The 21,407-nt window shown below is 46.6% G+C and overlaps 1 protein-coding gene across 1 annotated transcript in view; it reads left to right on the forward strand.

Moving 5' to 3' along the window:
• Positions 1-7,301: 7,301 nt before the first annotated feature.
• Positions 7,302-21,407, forward strand: part of SMIM24 (small integral membrane protein 24) — a 53,991-nt gene continuing 39,885 nt past the window's right edge. The window contains exon 1 of the mRNA XM_077477688.1: positions 7,302-7,496. Coding sequence (XP_077333814.1) covers positions 7,433-7,496 — 64 coding nt within the window. The 5' untranslated portion in view covers positions 7,302-7,432. The remainder of the gene's footprint in view (positions 7,497-21,407) is intronic.

Genomic DNA, 21,407 nt, shown 5'->3' on the forward strand with positions numbered 1-21,407 from the left:
TTACATCCACAATAAAGGTTGGGTTGTTGTGTAATGAGCTCAGCAATGCATGCTGCAATTGCAGTGTTACATAAAGAACACTTTTCAGAAAAATCAATCTTAAAGCTAATAAATGCCAATGATTGAATGCAGCTTATCTTCTGAAACACTGGCTCCCTTCTTCAAACATTGTCTGCCCAATTTAGAGGATTAGCATTCCACTGTCATACCAACCCGGTATATATATATATAATTTTTTTTTGTAGCACTAACCCCCGAAGGAGCTGCTGGTTAGATGTGGGCTTACCGTTACCTTCTGTTTTACTCGCTTCACATCTAGGGGCATCCCGTGATAGATGGCCCAGTAACTCCAGAGACTGACAACAGATCCGCTTGAATGGATTTTATTTGCAAAAACGTAGACAATGAACAGTCTCTAAAATTGGGATCAGAGGGTTGCAAAGGAAGTTCAGGTACTCTAAAGCCGCGTACACACGAAGCCGTCTGTCCGACGTACTTAGTCTGGCGGTCTTCCCGCCAGACTGTCCGTCGGACTTTCCGAACGGGCTACTTGCCCACACACGGCACTTTTTCAGCGGACTAATACGGCGTACTAAGTCCGCCGTACTATCCGCCCTACTTTTGAAATGAACGGATTTGCCCACACACGCCGAGGAAAGTCCGCTCATTTCGAGCGCGTCTCCAGGTAGGCAGGACCAGCGAAGGAGACGTCGCTGGCCCCGCCGCCTGTATTGGACTTAAAGGGGAATCCCAACGCCGAAAAAAATCGGCGTGGGGGTCCCCCCAAAGTCCATAACAGACCCTTGTCCGAGCACGCTACCCGGCCGGCCAGGAAAGGAGGGGCGAGCGAGCGCCCCCCCTCCTGAGCCGTACCAGGCCGCGTGCCCTCAACATGGAGGGGTGCCTTGGGGAAGGGGGGCCGCGTGGCCCCCCCACCCCAAAGCACCTTGTCCCCATGTTGATGAGGACAAGAGCCTCTTCCCGACAACCCTGGCCGTTGGTTGTCGGGGTCTGCGGGCGGGGGGCTTATCGGAATCCGGGAGCCCCCTTTAATAAGGGGGCCCCCGGATACCGGCCCCCCACCCTATGTGAATGAGTATGGGGTACAATGTACCCCTACCCATTCACCTGTAAAATAAAGTACAAAAAAAAACACAACACACAAGATAAAATAATTTATTGCACAGCTCCGGGGGTCTTCTCGCCGGACTCCTCCTCTATCTTCTTGTAGCTCTTTTACTAGCGGAGGAGCCCGGCATTCTTCTTCGTCGCCGCGGCCTCTTGTTCCGACTTCGGGGGTCTTGTCCCCCTCTTCGGTTCTTCTGCCGGGCCACCGCGCCTTCTTATAGCTCTTTTACAGGCGGTGGCCCGGTCTTCTGTCGCCACCGCCGCCTTCCGTTCTTCTTCTTCTTCTTCTCCTGGAGATGTTGATTCGACGTTCTCTCCGGCCGCAATGCCAGGGACGCGCTGCGCTGCGACTTATATAGGGACAAGGGGCGGTGTCACATGGGTTGATGTCACATGGGTTGGTCACATGGGTTGATGTCACATGGCGACAGTCCCAGCATCCTCCGGGACTGTGACATCGTAAGGGGGCGGGGTCACCATGTGACACGAACCCATGTGACATCAACCCACGTGACACCGCCCCTTGTCCCTATATAAGGCGCAGCGCGTCCCTGGCATTGCGGCCGGAGAGAACGTCGAGTCAACATCTCCAGGAGAAAAAGAAGAAGAACGGAAGGCGGCGGCGACAGAAGACCGGGCCACCGCCTGTAAAAGAGCTATAAGAAGGCGCGGTGGCCCGGCAGAAGAACCGAAGAGGGGGACAAGACCCCCGAAGTCGGAAGAAGAGGCCGCGGAGACGAAGAAGAATGCCGGGCTCCTCCGCTAGTAAAAGAGCTACAAGAAGATAGCGGAGGAGTCCAGCGAGAAGACCCCCGAAGACGGAAGACCCCGGGAGCTGTGCAATAAATTATTTTATCTTGTGTGTTGTGTTTTTTTTTGTACTTTATTTTACAGGTGAATGGGTAGGGGTACATTGTACCCCATACTCATTCACATAGGGTGGGGGGCCGGTATCCGGGGGCCCCCTTATTAAAGGGGGCTCCCGGATTCCGATAAGCCCCCTGTCCGCAGACCCCGACAACCAACGGCCAGGGTTGTCGGGAAGAGGCCCTTGTCCTCATCAACATGGGGACAAGGTGCTTTGGGGTGGGGGGGCCGCGCGGCCCCCCCTTCCCCAAGGCACCCCCCATGTTGAGGGCACGCGGCCTGGTACGGCTCAGGAGGGGGGGGGGGGCGCTCGCTCGCCCCTCCTTTCCTGGCCGGCCGGGTAGCGTGCTCGGACAAGGGTCTGTTGTGGACTTTGGGGGGACCCCCACGCCGATTTGTTTCGGCGTTGGGGTTCCCCTTTAAGTCCATACCAGGTGGCGGGGCCAGCGACGTCTCCTTCGCGGGCCCCGCCTACCTGGAGACCCGCTCGAAATGAGCGGACTTTTCCCCGGGCGAGAAAAGTCCGTTCATTTCAAAAGTACGGCGGACTGGCATACACACGGCCGGATTGTCCGCCGAAATGCGAGTCCGGCGGGAAGATTGGAGTGTAAAACTACATTCTAAGTCCGCCGTACTTTCGGGTCAAAAAAGTATGCCGGAGGCTACACACGGGGGGATTGTTTGGCGGACTTGAGTTTGCCGGACTTTTCCACCCGCTTGTTTGATCGTGTGTACGCGGCATTAGTGTCAAAGTCAAAATGTTGAAGAACTTGCTAACTTTGACTGCATCCAGAGAATAGCCATTCTCAACTGGATGTTCACTCAAGTTGGACAGTCCTTCTATCACAAGGCCTAGCAGCCAACAAGGTGCTTACTCAGGAACAAGTCTCTGCCACAGACGTTGTTGTAGAACATACAAGATAATGTCTCTGCCACAGAGGTTGTTGTAGAACATACAAGATAATGTCTCTGACACAGAGGTTGTTGTAGAACACGTAGGGAAACTAAACTTGAAGAACACTCGTAGGATACCTGGATCTTTCAGCCAGCTTGGCGATATCCACAAGACCGGATTCTCTTGGGTACTCCAGCCCTTCCAGGCTCTTGCTAAGAAACCAACCCGTACGTGGTCTTCTTCTGAAGAGTGCTCCCCTGGAATGCTTAAAGTCACTGGGTCTCTCCCAAACTGGAGACGGCACCCAAACACCTCAGAATCCTCCTTTAGTTTCCTTTCCTCGGGTTAGCCAGCCCCGAGACATCAAGATCGGGTGGATCCGCACCCCAGACCATAGCCTTCCTGGGGGCTGGTGAGGAGGACCAGGACCATGAAGTCAGTACATCATTCTGGACCGGAACCCCATACCACGTGACGTCTGCATCTTAAATACTCTCTCCTAGAAAGCACAGCAAGAGTGCCACTCCCACTGGGCGGGCTCCGAGAGAGAGAAACTTAAGCACCTAAAAAGACCATAGTTCCATGCCTGCCAGTAGAGACAGTGTCCCCTGTGGCCAGGCTGAACATCTCACAGTCCAGTAAGACTGATGCAGAAGTCCAAATTTAGACAATTATACCCAAACCAAACTGCAGTTTAAGCATAGCTTTAACTTTGAAAAACGCATAGCGCGTGCTCTTCAGGAGCCACCACTACATTTTACATTCATATGTGTATATATATATATATATATATATATATATATATATATATATATATATATACATACATACATCCATCGGCCACTTTATTAGGTACACCCGTTCAATTGCTTGGTAAAACATATCATTAATCAGCCAATCACATGGCAGCAACTCAATGCATTTTAGATATGGTGAAGATGACTTGCTGAAGTTCAAACCAAGCATCAGAATGGGGAAGTAAGTGGATTTAAGTGACTTTGAATGTGGCATGGTTGTTGGTGCCAGATGGGCTGGTCTGAGTATTTCAAAAACTGCTGATCTACTGGGATTTCCACACACAACCATCTCCAGGGTTTACAGCGAATGGTCCAAAAAAGAGAAAATATCCAGTGAGTGACAGTTGTGTGGATGAAAATGCCTTGTTGATGTCAGAGGAAAATGGGCAGACTGGTTGGAGATGATAGAAAGGCAACAGCAACTCAAATAATGCACAACACATCAAACTTTGAAGCAGGCCACACTAGGGTGCCACTCCTGTCAGCTAAGAACAGGAAATTGAGGCTACAATCCACACGGGCTCACCAAAATTGGACAATAGAAGATTGGAAAAACGTTGTCTGGTCTGATGAGTCCCAATTTCAGCTGGGACATTCAGATGGTAGGGGCAGAATTTGGCATAAACAACATGAAAGCATGGATCCATCCTGTCTTTTGTAGACGGTTCAATCTGGTGGTGGTGTAATGGTGTGGGGGATATTTTCTTGGCACAGTTTGGACTCCTTAGTACCAAATGAGCATTGTTTAAATGCCGCGGCTTACCTGAGTATTGTTGCTGACCATGCCCCTTTATGTCTACAGTGTACCCATCTTCTGATGGCTACTTCTAGCAGGATAATGCACCATGTCACAAAGCATCTCAAACCGGTTTCCTGAACATGACAATGAGGTCACTGTACTCCAATGGCCTCCACAGTCACCAGATCTCAATCCGATAGAGCACCTTTGGGATGTGGTGGAACAGAGATTCACATCATGGATGGGCAGCCAGCAAATCTGCAGAAACTGCGTGATGCTATCATGTAAAGTTTACAACACCTTTTTGAATCTGTGCCACAAAGAATTAAGGCAGTTCTGAAGGATAAAGGGGGTCCAAACCGATATTAGCAAGATGTACCTAATAAAGTGGCCGGTGAGTGTATACTGTATATACTCACTATATATTCTGTATATATTATCTCACAAAAGTGAGTACACCCTTCACATTTTTGTAAATATTTTATTATATCTTTTCATGTGACACCACTGAAGAAATGACACTTTGCTACAATGTAGTGAGTGTAGAGCTTGTATAACAATGTAAATTTGCTGTCCCCTCAAAATAACACACAGCCATTAATATCTAAACCACCGGAGAAGATATAATAAAATATTTACGAAAATCTAAGGGGTGCACTTTTGTGAGATACTGTATATATACACACACATACACACCAGGGTTTCCTAACCTTTTTGTCAAGTTACCCTTTAAAATTCTGCACTCAAGGCAGCCCAGTCTAAAATGTAAAAAAACAAAAGTAATAGTTTGTGGCAACATCTACACAAATAGGGCATCCAAATTTAGAGGTGATTTATTCTTAAAATGATGTATCTGCACATTGGTACTGACCAGTATTGCAGCTTTTCGCTTCTGCCCCAGTTTTTCTCCCTAATTTAGTCAACGTGACCCCAGTGCTGATGGAGAGGGGGCAGGTGGCGGGAAAAACAAGGACAGATGAATGAATGAATGAATGAAATACTTGTATAGCGCACAATGCGAACTGAATCGCCTCTAGATTGAGGTGCCCAACATCCTTCTTACCAACCTATGACATCATGGGTCGTTGGGACACCAGCAGCTTACCAAAACAATGCCCAAGCTTGTAATGCTGCACATTAAAACCCCATGGCTTTGTGTAACAAAAAAAAAAAAAGGCAGGCTTGATCCACCTGCTGGCTTGTTGACAATTTTTGGGCAATTTTTAGGCTTTTTGCCAAGGCACACCTGAAGAACCCAGAAGGCACTGCAGGGTCCTGGTTGAAAAAAACAATACAAAATAGTAACGTATCTCCATGGTAGCTGACCCATCTGTAGCCAAAAACATTTTTTTTCCATAAGCTGCTCCCCATCTCTCTTTTATTGCCTTAATATGCTTAACATTGCACTAAAATATTTAATATTTTTAACAGCAATCTTGGGTCTATCCCAGTGATGTCAGCAGCCTCTCATCTCCTAATGAGACCAGATTGGTCTAAATACACTTTCCCACTCTGTGTAATGGGTACGGGACAAGGCTACATACGATGTCACCTTCGGCCAACTTTAGGTTGACTGTTTGTAACCCGAACACTTGATACACGCATTTGGTACAAGTGCTTTACTTGTAAGTTCTTTTAACCATTTTAAATAAAATTGTTTTCAAACGGAGAGCACTAGATTGTTCTGTTCTTATGCATATATGTATGCCCTATGGATTGATCTACATCTCTGCCATTCACTGAACATCAGAGCATTTATATCCCCACAGAGTGGGAAAGTGTATTTAGACCAATCTAGTCCCATTAAGGAGGTGAGAAGCTGCTGATCACTTTGGTGGATGGGTTGGACTTACTCTAAAGCTTCGTACACACGGTACAATTGTTGGCAGGGGATTGTATGTTGACAGACTGTTGTCCTAAAATCTTAGTGTTCGTACGCTCCTTTTGACAATTGTTGTCCAACTTTCAACTAACAAATGTTGGATAACAGGCTAGTAAATTTTCAGCGGACAATGGTTTGACATCAGATTTTCATATGGTCTGTACACAAATCCGTCACACAAAGTCGAAAGTACAAACACGCATGCTCAGAATCAGTGCTCACCAAACACGAAATTAACAGAAGGGGCCCAAAGGGTGGCACGCAAGAGCTGAAATTCCTCGTAGTACGTCACTACCTTTGTGTTTGTGGCATGAAAATTGTGTACTTTTAGTATGCAAGACAAGATACTGGTACACGCTCTTTTGCCAAAAATCAGACGCTCAGTTGGCAAACAATCGTACCGTGTGTATGAGGTTTTACACTTGCATGTCTTTTCTGGATGCATACTCTCACAGTGATAGCCATTCTGATGCATTATAAACTACATTTTTAATGGACTTTTAAACAGTTTGTTATTGAGTGTTTTTTGCGCTGCACTGATTTGCTGTCAAAGTTGATAAGAGGAATCGAAAAGGGCATCCCGCAGACCTTTCTCCCCAGTGAGATGCTGGGGGCATAGAGGTGACAACTCTGGGGGGACAACTGAATTACCAGGTATTTTATTTTATTTTTTTAAAGGATTAAAAGGAAGATTTATTTAAAAAAAAAAAAGAAGTTCAAATATGTACCTGATTTTACTTGAATGTGATGCTTCATTGGTTATTTTTTTTTTTTTTTCATAGACTATTGTTCTACTTTGCTGTTGATTATTGTTATGTTATTGTGAGTGCTTTCTAATGAAATCATATTTTTTACTAATCTAAAAAGTTGGTAAACTTTGTGATGCAAATCATTTATTTTTTATTCTACTTGAGTCTGGAAAGAATGGAGTTAATTTGTTACTAAGGGAAAGAGTGGATTTTACCCTCTGTGCTGCCATAAAATTACGGATAGCAGAGTGATTAATGGAGCATTATAGAAGAAGCAAGATAAGGAGTGTGTTCTATGACCAGTTCTAGAACACATTAAACGCATTCAGACTGGACTGAGACGGTTCCTCCTAAACTTTCATCCAGACCTCCACTATGACCATCCTTAATACCCTCTTCTTTGGGTTATTGCTTGCAGTTTGTACTGCTGCCCAAAAAGGTAGGACCGCCATATTGGCTTTTTTCAAGTAAATAGTTTGTTTTGCTGTTACATATTATACTTATGACTGGATTTAATAAGGAGTTAAACATTTGTTCGGTAAATATAAAGGGTTAGCCTACGCAAAACTGATATGTCAGATAACATTGGATTCACCCATAGACTGGGTGTCTGTTGTATCCACCTGGCATGACCTTCACAAGGGGGTCTCACTCTCCCTGATATGTGGTACAATTATTTTACTTTATAGAGACTGCATAGGGAGCACTAAGGATAGACTTTAAGGTGTGAGAGTCAGCACAAAGACATTGAGCAGAGAGGTTATCTACAGGAAGATCATGTTTTTATTGACCCTTTGAGGCTAAATTCACACTGACTTGCGATAAAATGCAGGGAAAATGGATGTACATTTCCATTTATTTTATGCGCATTTCGGCGCCCGCTGACTTGCACTGATGCACGTTTTAGAGTGCATTAAAATGCACTGCATTTTGCTGGATTTGCTGCGACATCACATCATGTGGGTTAGAGATGGGGAGCTGAGTGAAGATGGTTATCCTTTTAATCCTTTTTCTGGGTGTCATAAAGGATTTTATGTGCACAAACATGGGCTACAAAGTCGTCAATGTCAATAAATCCTGACATGCTGACAGAAGGCAGCTGAACTGCACACACTTCTCTTTTCCTCCCTCTCCCATCCCCCAAAGATGGCCACTGGTATGGTTGATTGTATGGTCACTGCGTTGACCTGCATTGCATTACACACGCGCTATTGGTTTTAAAAATTTATATTACTAAAACCACAGTTGGGTTTTACGGCAAATTTTTCCAAATTATGGTTTCAGTACCAGTCTAGCTGGATTGCACTGAGTTCTGCTTGGCTGCAGGTGTCACTGTCACCGCCAGCAAGTGGTAGAATGCAGTCTAGTTGGGTGCATTGAATGCCCTGTTTTCTCTCGGAACCTGCCCAGTGGGAGTGTCGTCTTGCTGTGCATTCTGGGAGAGAGTATTTAAGGTACTGACATCAAGTGATTCTGGGTTCCGGTCCAGAAGAGCTGTCTGCTTGGTCCTGGTCCTCCTGACCAGCCCCCGTGGCCCTCCTGGCCTGGGGTGCGGATCCATGCAATTACAAGTCACGGGGCTGGATAGCACGAGGCGAAGCAACTGCAGGGACAGGCCTGAATGGATATGAGGCCATAATGATTCAAAGGTGTTCCGGTGCCGTCTCATCTAGGGAGAGGTCCAAAAACAGGAGAAGCATCCAGGGGAGGACTCTTCGGGAGAAGGCCATGCACAGGGCTAGTTTCTCAGAAGGAGCCTGGAGGCTCAGTTGAAGGGCACTATATGGATCTACACTGATACGGTATCGCCAGACCGGCTGAAAGATACCGGTACCGTATCATAGTTCTCTAAATTTATCTACGTTCCTCAGTTACATTCAAGTCTGTGGCAGAGGCTTTTGCTTTTCAAGTGTTCTACATTCAAGTCTGTGGCCGAGACTTTGCTTTACTTGACACCCTACCGGCTGCTAGGCCTAATGAGAGGAGGTCTATCCGGTGCTTGGAAGAATCCAGTTGTGAAACGGATTTATATAGTGAGAGACTTCCTATTTTTGCAGTTCCAAAAGTACTTGAACTTTCTTCCTAACCCTCTACCCTTCATTAAGAAAATGTGTTATCTTTTGAATAAATATCCCAAAAAGAGGATCCAGTGTTAGTTTCTGCAATTCTTTGGGCCATCTACCACAGGAAACCCCTAGACGGAGGCGAGGTCAAGAAGGTAACGGTAAGCCCAACAAAACTAGCAGCTCCTTCCGGGGTCAGTGCTACAATAACAATTAGCAACAAAACAAATTTGATAGGAATACTGTACATAGCTTTACTAATCCTCACAGCAGTTGCCTGGATCCTGGGAGGAGTTATGCATATATCAAAGTGCCTTGATGGGTGGATGACAGTCTGGCAGCATCAACATTCTTAATCAGACTGTATTGGCATTTGATACACAAGGGCTCACTGTATATTATGTATTAGTATACTTGATGTTTAACTCCTTTTTTAATGTTTCATTCATGTTCTGTAATTTTTCTAATAAAACATTGTTATCTTTTCACACTTCTTTGTTGTTTCCTATGCCTTTAAAGTCCGACTTAGGTTTACTATCCAGTACTCCTCCCCTTTTTGCATATCCCCTCCCCCCCCCCTTTATTACGGATGTGGCTATATGAGTGATATGAGTGCGTTCTTTTTTTTTTCCTCTTCTTTATTATTACTGTATTGACATGTACATTGCCCTACGTAATGCCCACATGTGATGTGAAAGTACTGAAATCCAATGAATAAAAAGGGTGGGCCAGACACAGTAATGCAAGGGGGGGGGGGGGGGGCTAGATGATACTTGATATCTTCCAGCCAGGAAATGAGTCAGGCTATATTTGAATGGCTGCAACTTACACAACCTCAGTTCCAGAAACATTGGGATGCTGTGTAGAATCTACATAAAAAAAAAAATAATGCAATGATTCACTTACATATAGGTTAAATAGAACAGGACCCAGTACAGAGCCTTGTGGTACTCCACTAGTGAGTGGTCTCTGTTCTGAGTAAACCCCATTTACAGCCAAACTCTGGTATCAATTCTTTAGCTAACTGCATATCCACTGAACCACCCAATGAGCTTCGTGTTCGAGTCGAACATACGTTCGACTCGAACATCGGCTGTTCACCCGTTCGGCGAATTCCGAACGTTATGGGCCGTTCGCGCCAAATTCGTGTGGCGCTCACGGCCCACAATGCACTGCGTCATCGCAGTGCATTGCTGGCTCATGATTAGCCAAGCATGCACTGTGACCCCGCATGCTTGGCCAATCACAGCGCCAGCAGCGAGGAGAGCCATGATTGGCCACAGGCAGGATGCCTATGGCCAATCATAGCTCAGGCTGTGTAGTACACGCCCCACACTATATAAGGCCGCCAGCGCGGCGGCCTTGTGTAGTGTGTTGGCGTCTGAAGCAGTTAGTGGGTGTTCTGTGTACCTTCAACACAGTACACACCGATCGTTATCGGCCGATTTTCGATCTTGCTCTTCTGTAGTGGTTGTTGTCTGCTTGCCCTGACCGCAGTATACACCGCTATATTCACCTCACCTATATAGCTAGTGATCTATCTTTTATAATAGAGCTTGCAGTCAGTAGTGTTAGGAGCTTGTGCGTGCTGTCTGCGTGCTCTGTACCCAGTACACACCGCTATATCCACCTACATAGCTCTTCTCTATTTGCGCCCACTTGCCATCTGCAGGAGTTATTGGAAGTTGTGTGTGCCTCCAGCACAGCACAGTATACATCTGTATATACCCCTTTATCTCTGGTGTTCTATAATAAAGGCATCTGCAGGAGTTAGTGGGTTTTTTGTGCCTCCAGCACAATATACACCTGTATCTACCCTTTATTGCTGTTCTCTAATAGAGCCATCTGCAGGGCTTAGTGGGTGTTGTGTGACTGAATTACAGTATACCCCTTTATCTCTGGTGTTCAATAATAAAGGCATCTGCAGGAGTTAGTGGGTGTTGTGTGACTCCAGCACAATATACACCTGTATCTACCGTTTATTGCTGTTCTCTAATAGAGCCATCTGCAGGGCTTAGTGGGTGTTGTGTGACTCCATTACACTGCTGTTTTACCCAACTCCCTTCAGGCCATTACCATGTCTGGAAGGCCAGCAAGGAGAGGCAGACAGGCGCGAGCCGATAAAAGAGGGCAAGCAGGCTCTGTGTCCAGAGACAACAGTGCTGGTCGTGGACGCGGTGCATTGTCATCAGCACGTGGCCATGGGACACGCTTGTCCTTCTTTTCGGCAGCTGGACATGTTGAACCGCAACATGCCAACGACTTGGTAGAGTGGATGACCAAGCCCTCTTCATCCTCTCTCACCCAGTCTCAGGGTACTAGCAAAGCAGCTGCCAACGCATCGTCTTCCCTCCTCTCAATGTCATCATCAGTGACTCCTTCCCTAGACCCACCACGTCCTCCTGAGGAGTCTCCTGAACTCTTTGAGCACAGTGTTGGGTACATGCTCCAGGAGGATGCCCAGTGTTTTGTAGGCTCTGATGATGACACTCAGCTAGAGGAAGGCAGTAGCGTGAGCACAGAGAGAGGGGATGCCCAAGAAGGACAGCAATCTGGCAGTCATGTTCCACAAGCTGCAGCATACTGCCAGGTTTGCTACAGCGATGAAGAGGGAGGGGATGATGAGGGCACTGACTCCACGTGAGTGCCTGGTAGGAGAGAGGAGGAGGAGGAGGCACATGTCCAAGGAGGCAGGATGCCCTCCGGGGGCCAGCTTAGGGGCAGCACACTGACTGAATCCCACCGCAGAGCTCCGCCTGTGCAGGGCGCTGCCTCTGTGCGTTATTCTAAAAGTTCTTTGGTGTGGGCCTTTTTTGAGACGAGTGCATCAGATCGCACCGCTGCTATTTGCAACATATGTCTCAAGCGTATCTCACGTGGCCAAAACATCAGCCGCTTGGGCACCACATGCTTGACTAGACATATGTTGACCTGCCATGCAGCTCGTTGGCAAGCGTACCTCAAAGACCCACACCAAAGAACAAACCGGACCTCTCCTTGCTCCTCATCAGCTGGCATCTCCAACCCCACTAGACCTTCAGTCCTCTCTGAAACCTGCTCTGAGAGGAATGAAGGTGTAGAATTAGGTGTGTCACAGCCAAGTGCTTCCGGGCACTCTGCTAGCAGTACACCCACGTCCGATTATAGCAGGCAAATGTCCCTGCCCCAGCTGCTGGACCGGCAAAAGAAGTTCACTCCCAGCCATCCACATGCCCAGCGGTTGAATGCTAGCTTGGCTAAATTGTTAGCACTTCAACTGCTGCCTTTTCAGTTGGTAGACTCGGCCCCCTTCCGTGAGTTTGTACAATGTGCGGTTCCTCAGTAGCAGGTCCCCAAACGCCACTTTTTCTCACGGAAGGCGATTCCGGCTCTCTACCGGCATGTGGAAGGCAATGTCCTTGCCTCGCTGGACAGGGCGGTCAGCAGTAAGGTGCATATTACCGCTGACTCATGGTCCAGCAGGCATGGACAGGGACGTTACCTGTCTTTCACGGCCCATTGGGTCACTCTTCTGGCAGCTGGGAAGGATGCAGGGCAAGGTGCAGTAGTGTTGGAGGTTGTTCCGCCACCACGCCTCCAAAATGCTACTATTGGTTGTGACACACCTCTCTCCTCCACCCCCTCCTCTTCTTCTTCCTCCATGGCCTCTTCCAGTGCTCTGTCCTCAGAACCAGCAGTGCTCCGTAGGCGTTCCAGGGGCTACGCAAGTACGCAGGCAAAACGATGCCATGCCGTGCTTGCGCTGGTTTGTTTGGGGGACAGGAGCCACACTGGGGCGGATGTTTTGTCAGCTCTGCAGGGGCAGGCCAAGAGGTGGTTGACGCCATGCCAGCTTAAGACAGGAATGGTGGTTTGTGACAATGGCACCAACCTCCTCTCCGCCCTCCGACAGGGATAACTGACCCATGTGCCCTGTGTAGCTCACGTCCTTAACCTGGTGGTGCAGCGGTTCTTGGGCAGGTACCCCGGCTTACAGGATGTCCTGAAGCAGGCCAGGAAAGTCTGTGTGCATTTCCGCCGATCATTTAATGCCTGTGCTCGGCTGGCTGAGCTCCAAAAGGAGTTGAACCTGCCCAAGAACCGCCTTATATGTGACATGCCCACCAGGTGGAACTCAACGTTGGCCATGCTGCAGCGGCTGCACACGCAGCAGAGGGCCATCAATGAGTACCTGTGCGACTACGGCACCAGGACAGGGTCAGGGGAGCTCGGTTTTTTCTCACCACGCCAGTGGGGCATGATCAGGGATGCATGCACTGTCCTGTCACCGTTTGAGGAGGCCACAAGGATGGTGAGCAGTGACAGTGCATGCATCAGTGACACTGTACCTCTTGTCCACCTCTTGGAGCATACGCTGCGTGGAATAATGGACAGGGCACTTGAGGCAGAACAGAGGCAGGAAGAGGAGGACTTCCTTGTCTCTCAAGGCCCCCTTTATCCAGACAGTGTTCCTGCTGTGCCACCCATCACACAGGAAGAGGATGAGGAGGAGGAAGAGGAGGAGGAGGATGATTGTGTCAGCATGGAGGTGGAGGCTGGCACTCAGCATCAGCAGCAGCAGTCTTGTAGGGATGATTTACAGTCCCAAGAAACACGTGGACTTGTACGTGGCTGGGAGGAGGTAGCTGCGTATCATGTTGCCCTTAGTGACCCAGAGGACTCCGGACCGAATGCCTCAGCTAACCTACGCTGCATGGCCTCCCTGATCCTGCAAAGCCTGCGGAAGGATCCTCGTATTCTTCGGATCAAGGAAAGGGACCATTACTGGCTGGCCACTCTCCTTGATCCACGGTACACGGGTAAGGTTTCCGACCTTATCTTGCCATCGCAGAGGGAGCAGAGGATGAGACATCTCCGGGAGGCCTTGCAGAAAGGTCTGTGCAACGCGTTCCCAGAGACTGGGAGGTTACAAACTCCTGGTCCTGGACAACGTGTTGCTGAGGCATCGGTCAGAAGGAGCGGTGGAGAAGGTGGCTGTCTGACTGATGCTTTCAGACAATTTTTTAGTCCGCAGCCCCAAGGTATGATCGGTTCCAGCAACCATTGCCAGCGTCTGATTTACATGGTGCAGGAATACCTAGGGGCAAGGTCAGACTTGGACACCTTTCCCACCGAAAATCTTCTGGCTTACTGGGTCTTTAGGATGGATCACTGGCCAGAGCTTGCACAGTATGCAATTGAGCTACTGGCCTGTCCTGCATCCAGCGTTCTTTCGGAACGCACCTTCAGTGCTGCTGGTGGCTTTGTTACCGATCACAGGGTGCGCCTGTCCACCGAATCAGTTGATCGACTGACCCTCATCAAGATGAATCAGTCTTGGATCACCCACAGCTACCAAGCACCTGAAGCTGATGTAACCGAATAATTTTTTTTGAAATATCACATCCCTTCAAGACTGCCTATGCTGATGCTGAGTGACTGTCCTGTTATGTTGATTGTCTATCCTCTTCCTCCTCCGCTGATATGTTGGAAGAACATTTCTGGTTCTGGGTGATGCCATCAGCCCAATTTTCCTGCCCCTGTTTAACAGGGGCGTTTAATTACAATTTTTGATGCAATGCTTTGCAGCAGGGCTAATTCCTGCAATAAAACTAGAGTATATGGGAGAGGTTGCAGTGTGGTGGCACCAGCACCAGTGCCTAAGGCCCAATTTTTCCGCCCCTGTTTAACAGGGGCATTTAAGTACAATTTTTGATGCAATGCTTTGCAGCAGGGCTAATTCCTGCAATAAAGCTAGAATATATGGGAGAGGTTGCAGTGTGGTGGCACCAGCACCAGTGCCTAAGGCCCAATTTTTCTGCCCCTGTTTAACAGGGGCGTTTAAGTACAATTTTTGATGCAATGCTTTGCAGCAGGGCTAATTCCTGCAATAAAACTAGAGTATATGGGAGAGGTTGCAGTGTGGTGGCACCAGCACCAGTGCCTAAAGCCCAATTTTTCTGCCCCTGTTTAACAGGGGCGTTTAATTACAATTTTTGATGCAGTGCTTTGCAGCAGGGCTAATTCCTGCAATAAAACTAGAGTATATGGGAGAGGTTGCAGTGTCGTGGCACCAGCACCAGTGCCTAAGGCCCAATTTTTCTGCCCCTGTTTAACAGGGACATATAATTACAATTCTTGATATAATATTTCACAGGAGGGCCCGTTCCTGTGCCCACCCAGAGTAACTGTGAGGACTTATAGTGTTGTGGCACCAGCACCACAACCACCAAAGGTCAATTTTTCTACCACTGTTCAACAATGGCATGTAATTACAATTCTTGATATAATCGTTCACAGCAGGGCGCTCCAGCGCCCAGCAAGAGTCACTTTGAGGGCTTACAATGTTGTGGCAAAACCAACACTTTGTTCCGCCATTTCTGCAGAGCATATAGAGCAGGCCCCTACTTTCAAACATCCAACTTACAAACATCTCCTACTTGCAAACGGAAGGAGACAAGAGCAAGTGAGATGAAAAAAGATGTACGACAAAACAAATTATACAGGGGTGATAACCCTTCCCTATGTTTTCCAAAAAGCTTAAAAATAGTTTTTTTGACTGGAGCTACACTTTAAAAATGTACCAGTTGAAAATTACAAACAGATTCAACTTAACACAACAAACCTACACAGTCCCTGTCTTGTTTGCACCGCCTGTATACTGCTGTTCTGAGTATATAGGGCCTGGGGGCCACACGCATTTCCTTTTTTTAATATGGGTACGGGGTTCCCCTTAATATGTGTACAAGACCCAAAGGGGCTGGTAATGGGCAGGGAGGGCTACCCATGCCATTTTTCTCAATGATTTTCAACCATATTGCAGGAACCAGATATAACATTAAAACCGCAAGCAGTTTTCAATGATGTTATTTCTGTTTAATGTCATTTTGTGCAGGGACTGTTCTAAACACGGGAAACACATGGCACTTCACAGGCATACTACAGACACCCCCCAGGCATGATATTTAAAGGAATATTTCACTTTTTTTTTTCACTTTAATCATCATTAAAATCAGTGCTCCCGCCAAAACGGCCATTTTTAAAAACATTTTAGGCATTGACCCATGTCCCCTGGGGCAGGAGCCAGGTCCCCAAACCCTTTTTAGGACAGTATCTTGCATATTAGCCGTTAAAATTAGCACTTTTAATTTCGAACGTTCGAGTCCCATAGACTTCAATGGGGTTCTAAAGTTCGTTCGAATTTGGGGTCCGTTCGAAAGTTCTGGTGCGAACCGAACCGGGGGGTGTTCGGCTCATCCCTAGTTACGTCCTAGCTTGTACAACTTTTGTGTTAGATCATTGTGTGGAACTGTATCAAATAGTATATCTTGATTTCAGCAAGGTATTTGATACACAATGATCTAATACAAAAGTTGTACAAGCTAGGACGTAACCCTTGGGTGGTTCAGTGGATATGCAGTTGGCTAAAGAAATTGATACCAGAGTGTGGCTGTAAATGGGATTCACTCAGAACAGAGACCAGTCACTAGTGGGGTACCACAAGGCTCTGTACTGGGTCCTGTTCTATTTAACTTATATGTAAGTGATATAACTAAAGATTTGTTGGGCAAGGTATGTCTTTTTGCTAAAGACACAAAGGTGTATAATAAGGTTGATATTCCTGGAGGTGTCTGTAACATGGAACATGATTTTGCATTGCTGGAAGATTGATCAAAGCAGTGGAGACTGCAGTTTAATATAAATCTAAATGTAAAATAATGCACCTAGGAAAAAAGAGCGAGTACAATATTGGGAGTACAGTGTTAGCGAGCACTTACAGAAGAAAAATATTTGGGGGTGCTTATTTCAGATGATTGCAAAATGAGCAAACAAAGTGACCAGTTAGTGGGAATTCAGAATTCAGAATTCTAGGATGCATCACTAGAGGAATCACCAGCAGGAGGAAGGAGGTTCTGATTCCCCTATATAGATCTTTGGTGTGACCTCATTTAGAATACAGTGTCCAATTCTGCGGACCTCACTTACAAAAAGATATTTATAAGATAGAATGAGTTATTCCTATACCAGAATTGACATGTTCATGATGCCACAAACACCTCTCTAGGGTCATCTCGGCCTCGATAGGCTCTATCACGTTTTCTGATCATGTGCCATTCTTTGTAGAAATAGATCTGTTACAGCCTGTAATTAAACAATGGTCATGGAGACTCAATGACACGCTTATACAGACCCCAGAGGTAGTGGCCGAAGTGTCGAAAGAATTGAGAAAATACTTCTCTACCAATGTGACTACAGAAGTAAACCCAACAATAATCTGGGAAGCCCATAAAAGCTATATTAGAGGCGTGATGGTCCAAATAGGATCTTGTATAAAGAAAGAAAGAGCAAAACAAACTGTGGATCTTCTGGTTAAAATTAGAAGCCTGGAAACCACCCATAAACAGTCAATGGCGTCCCATGTCCTGTCAGAACTAACCACCCTAAGACATCAGCTCCAATCTTTGGCATTATTTAAAGCCAAAGAGACGATATCCAAAATATCGCTGTACATTCTATGAACATAGTAATAAATGCGGCAAAATGCTGGCACGGACGCTTAGAACCCAAAAAGCCTGTTCATCAATCCCTGAAATTATAAACGACACAAACAACAAGGTCCATACTACGGAGGGGATTGCCGCTCTCTTTTGGGATTACTATAAGGCCCTATAAATCTTCCGTCCCCACAATCAGAGAAAGACAGGTCCATCAATCAGAAAGACATCCAGGATTATTTACGCAAATCGGGCCTCCCGCAGATCTCAGAAGACGAGCTGAGTGAACTTGAGGGGCCAATCTTGACAGTCGAGGTGACGTTAGCAATGTCACAAATGCAATTGGGTAAAGCACTTGGCCCGGATGGGTTTTCCCTTCTGTACTATAGGACAATCGGTGACTTCCTGATTCCACATTTTAGTTCTGCATATAATGCAGCAGGAGAAGGGACGGACATTCACAGAGATACATTGAGAGCCCACATTACCGTTTTACCTAAAGAAGGAAAAGATCCTTTACCTTCTAAATGTGGATTTAACATTTTTCACAAAAATTCTTTCCATGCGTCTGATAAACTTTCTCTCGTCACTGATCCATTCCGACCAAGTGGGATTTGTCCCAACAAGAGAGGCGCGTGACAAGACGACAAAGGCGATCAATCTAATCCAGGCGGCAAAAACACAAAAGATCCCAATGTTGCTACTATCGATGGGCGCCGAGAAGGCGTTTGATTGAGTGAGCTGGCCTTTCCTATTTGAAACATTAAAAATACAACATTAAAAATACAAATACATAAGATATACATAGGAGAGCGAATGATGAACTGGATCTCCACCATCTATTCGTGCCCTCCATTTCCCCAAAGGTAGCGGCCTTTGCAGACAACCTCCTCTTCTTTCTGACAAAGCCCCTGGTGTCCATCCCAAACTTTCTCAAAGAACTAAAGACATATGAAAAGTTCTCACAATACCACATTAATTACCAGAAATCAGAAGCACTCAATGTTAATTTGCCTGCCTCCTTAATTTCTCTACTTCGACTGGATTTCCCTTTTAAACGGGCTACCTCCCATATTAAATATTTGGGAATCCAGTTACCGATGAATATGAAAATGAATATTTTACCTAGACTCCTTTATCATTTTCAAGCACTTCCGATACAAATACCTAAAGCCTTTTTGAGAGCGGTAAATAGAGTGATAACCCATTTCGTTTGGGCTGGTAAACCTCCAGGACTGGCACAAACAATACTTCGACTTCCAAAAATCAGACACCCTTCTTTACTAAGCAGCCTGTCATCTCACTCGCATACTTGATTGGAGCAGACACGAAACCTTGAAACAGTGGGTACAAATTGAGAGCTCTTTCACAGGGATGCAATTGGCTCGACATCCGTGGTAACAGCTACCTTTGCCAAAGAAGGTAGCATCCCACCCTACAGTGGGAACGACAATCCGGACAGCCTGGAAAGTCTTCCATGACCTGGCTCTCGTACCACTACCATCTTCACTCACTCCTATAGTGGGCATCCCGGCTTTTACTCCGGGACCTAGAGATCCTAGATTTCAGGATTTGTTATTAACTGAGAGATCACAGGTCAGACATTTTCTCACTAATGGACAATGGAAGAATAGACAACAAATAATAGACCCAGCATTACAGGGGCTTTCCTTTTGGCAGAAGATCCAGCTGTCCCACTACTTCAAATCCTTACACCCACCGGACGCATTCAGGAGACCATTGACACCCTTTGAGTAGCTTTGCCTAGACCGGTCCCCATTGAGACATGCAATTTCTCTAACGTACCAGCTGCTAGTGTCTCCGCAGCGGAGGTTAGATCTCCTTACATCACTGGATGGGAACGAGATCTGGGATTAAAATTCACAGATAAACAGGTCGAGCGGATCATCTTTTTCTCCCACAAGACTTCCATAAGTGCAAGACACCAAGAAGCGGGATATAAAGTATTGTACCATTGGTACCACACATCAGCAAAACTTCACAAGATGTTCCCACATACCACTGACCTGTGTTGGAGATGCGGGGAGGAAGTTGGCTCTCTCCTCCATCTCCTCCATGTATTCTGGTCATACAGGTTGATACGGCCCTTTTGGACGGAGGTGCATCGTATTGTACAGAAGTTCACGGATCATGTGGTCCCAGACTCCCCTGAGTTCTTCCTCCTGTACCACCACAAAATCCCAACCAAGTGTTACAGAAAATCCATCCTGCCATTTTTGCTCACAGTGGCTAAAATCTGTATCACATTGTATTGGAAACAGACCCAGCCGCCTACAGTGGCTGTATGGCTTAAAAGAGTAGCAGACATACGGAGGACTTGGTGGCCACAGAAAAAGCCCTACATGAGAAATTCTCAGAAAATGGTATTTCTGGCATGAGTTTATTTACTCTGTGGAATTCAGAAAACTGGTTAACAGACCCCCTTGATGAGGGGGAACTGTCTTGCTCTCCACTTGGAACGGCTGTGACTGGTTACCCTGCCCCCCTCCCCTCTATATATATATATATATATATATATATATATATATATATATATATATATATATATATATATATATGGTTCATTGGATACTGATTTTACGGAGTCGGTAGAATACAACGCCATTCTTTTTTCTACCTTCTTTTATAAAAATGGCCAATACCAAGAAAAGTTGAAGGTGCCCTGCGGAGTGTGGAGGTCTCCTACTCTCTGGATTTACACTTTGCCTCTAACTACCTAAGAAACTTCATGTAAAGTGTTATCATGATTGCATAGAGTACAGATATAGAGATGCATAACATGTATTGCCATCTTATTTTTCCCTGAAGAGCTGTCTATATTTCCGCATGTTGTACCCTGAAAAATAAAGAATTTATTTAAAAAAAGATAGAACGAGTCCAGAGAAGGGTAACAAAAATGGTGAAAGGTGTGGGGGGATAAAACATATCAAGAGAAACGTAATATTGTAAGATTCTGGGGTGATTAAACTCAAGTGGTGCATGCAGTTTCAAGAACACGTGTCAGTCCAGACTATTTTAAAGGCTTGGCAACCTGCTTTTATTTAAAGGAAACAAAGTTCAAATAAAACAACAGAAATTTCCCTTGCAAGGGGGTCCACCATTACTGTATAGTTCAAACCTTCAACCTCATGGCTTACGCACCGCTGCTTCAGACCTCACGCCTAGGCCTTTGGGTTGCTCCTCAGAGCGTATGCTCACGCTGCCAGCTACAGCCTCTCTCTCCTAGGGAACATGGGTGTCCTTCTGACGCTCATACACAGACGTCGTGTCTGTAGGGCGGGGGTTGATGATATTATGTTTCTTTTGTGACCCATAGGAGAAGCCCAGCCTAAAACAGTACATGATTAGGAACGAAACTAGGGAAACAATGCTAAATGTTCACTAAACAATACTTATAGAAAAGCAGCTTATCCACTTCCCGACCAGCGCACGACGATGTACGTCAACAGAATGGCACGGGCAGGCATATTGGTGTACAGGTACGTCCAATATTCAATGCCGCCCTGCCATCGGGAGCGCGCCGCCGCCGGCGCGCTCCCGCGCTGGTCGGGACCCCCGTGAGTCCGGTCGCGGGACTCGATCGCCGCGGGCATCCCCGCGATCGTCTCACGGAGCGGCCGAATGGAAGAAATGCTGTGTAAACAACATTTCTCCATTCTGCCTAGCAACTAGTGATGCTGATCTCTGCTCCATGTGATTGGAGCAGAGATCAGTGTTCACTAAATGAAAGCCCAACCCCCCCACAGTTAGTAACACACCCCTAGGAACACTTAACCCCTACACTGCCACCCA

The sequence above is a fragment of the Lithobates pipiens genome, unplaced genomic scaffold (genome assembly GCF_037356315.1).
Source record: "Lithobates pipiens isolate NorthernLeopardFrog02 unplaced genomic scaffold, aLitPip1_a1.2 Scaffold_13, whole genome shotgun sequence".
NCBI lineage: Eukaryota > Metazoa > Chordata > Amphibia > Anura > Ranidae > Lithobates > Lithobates pipiens.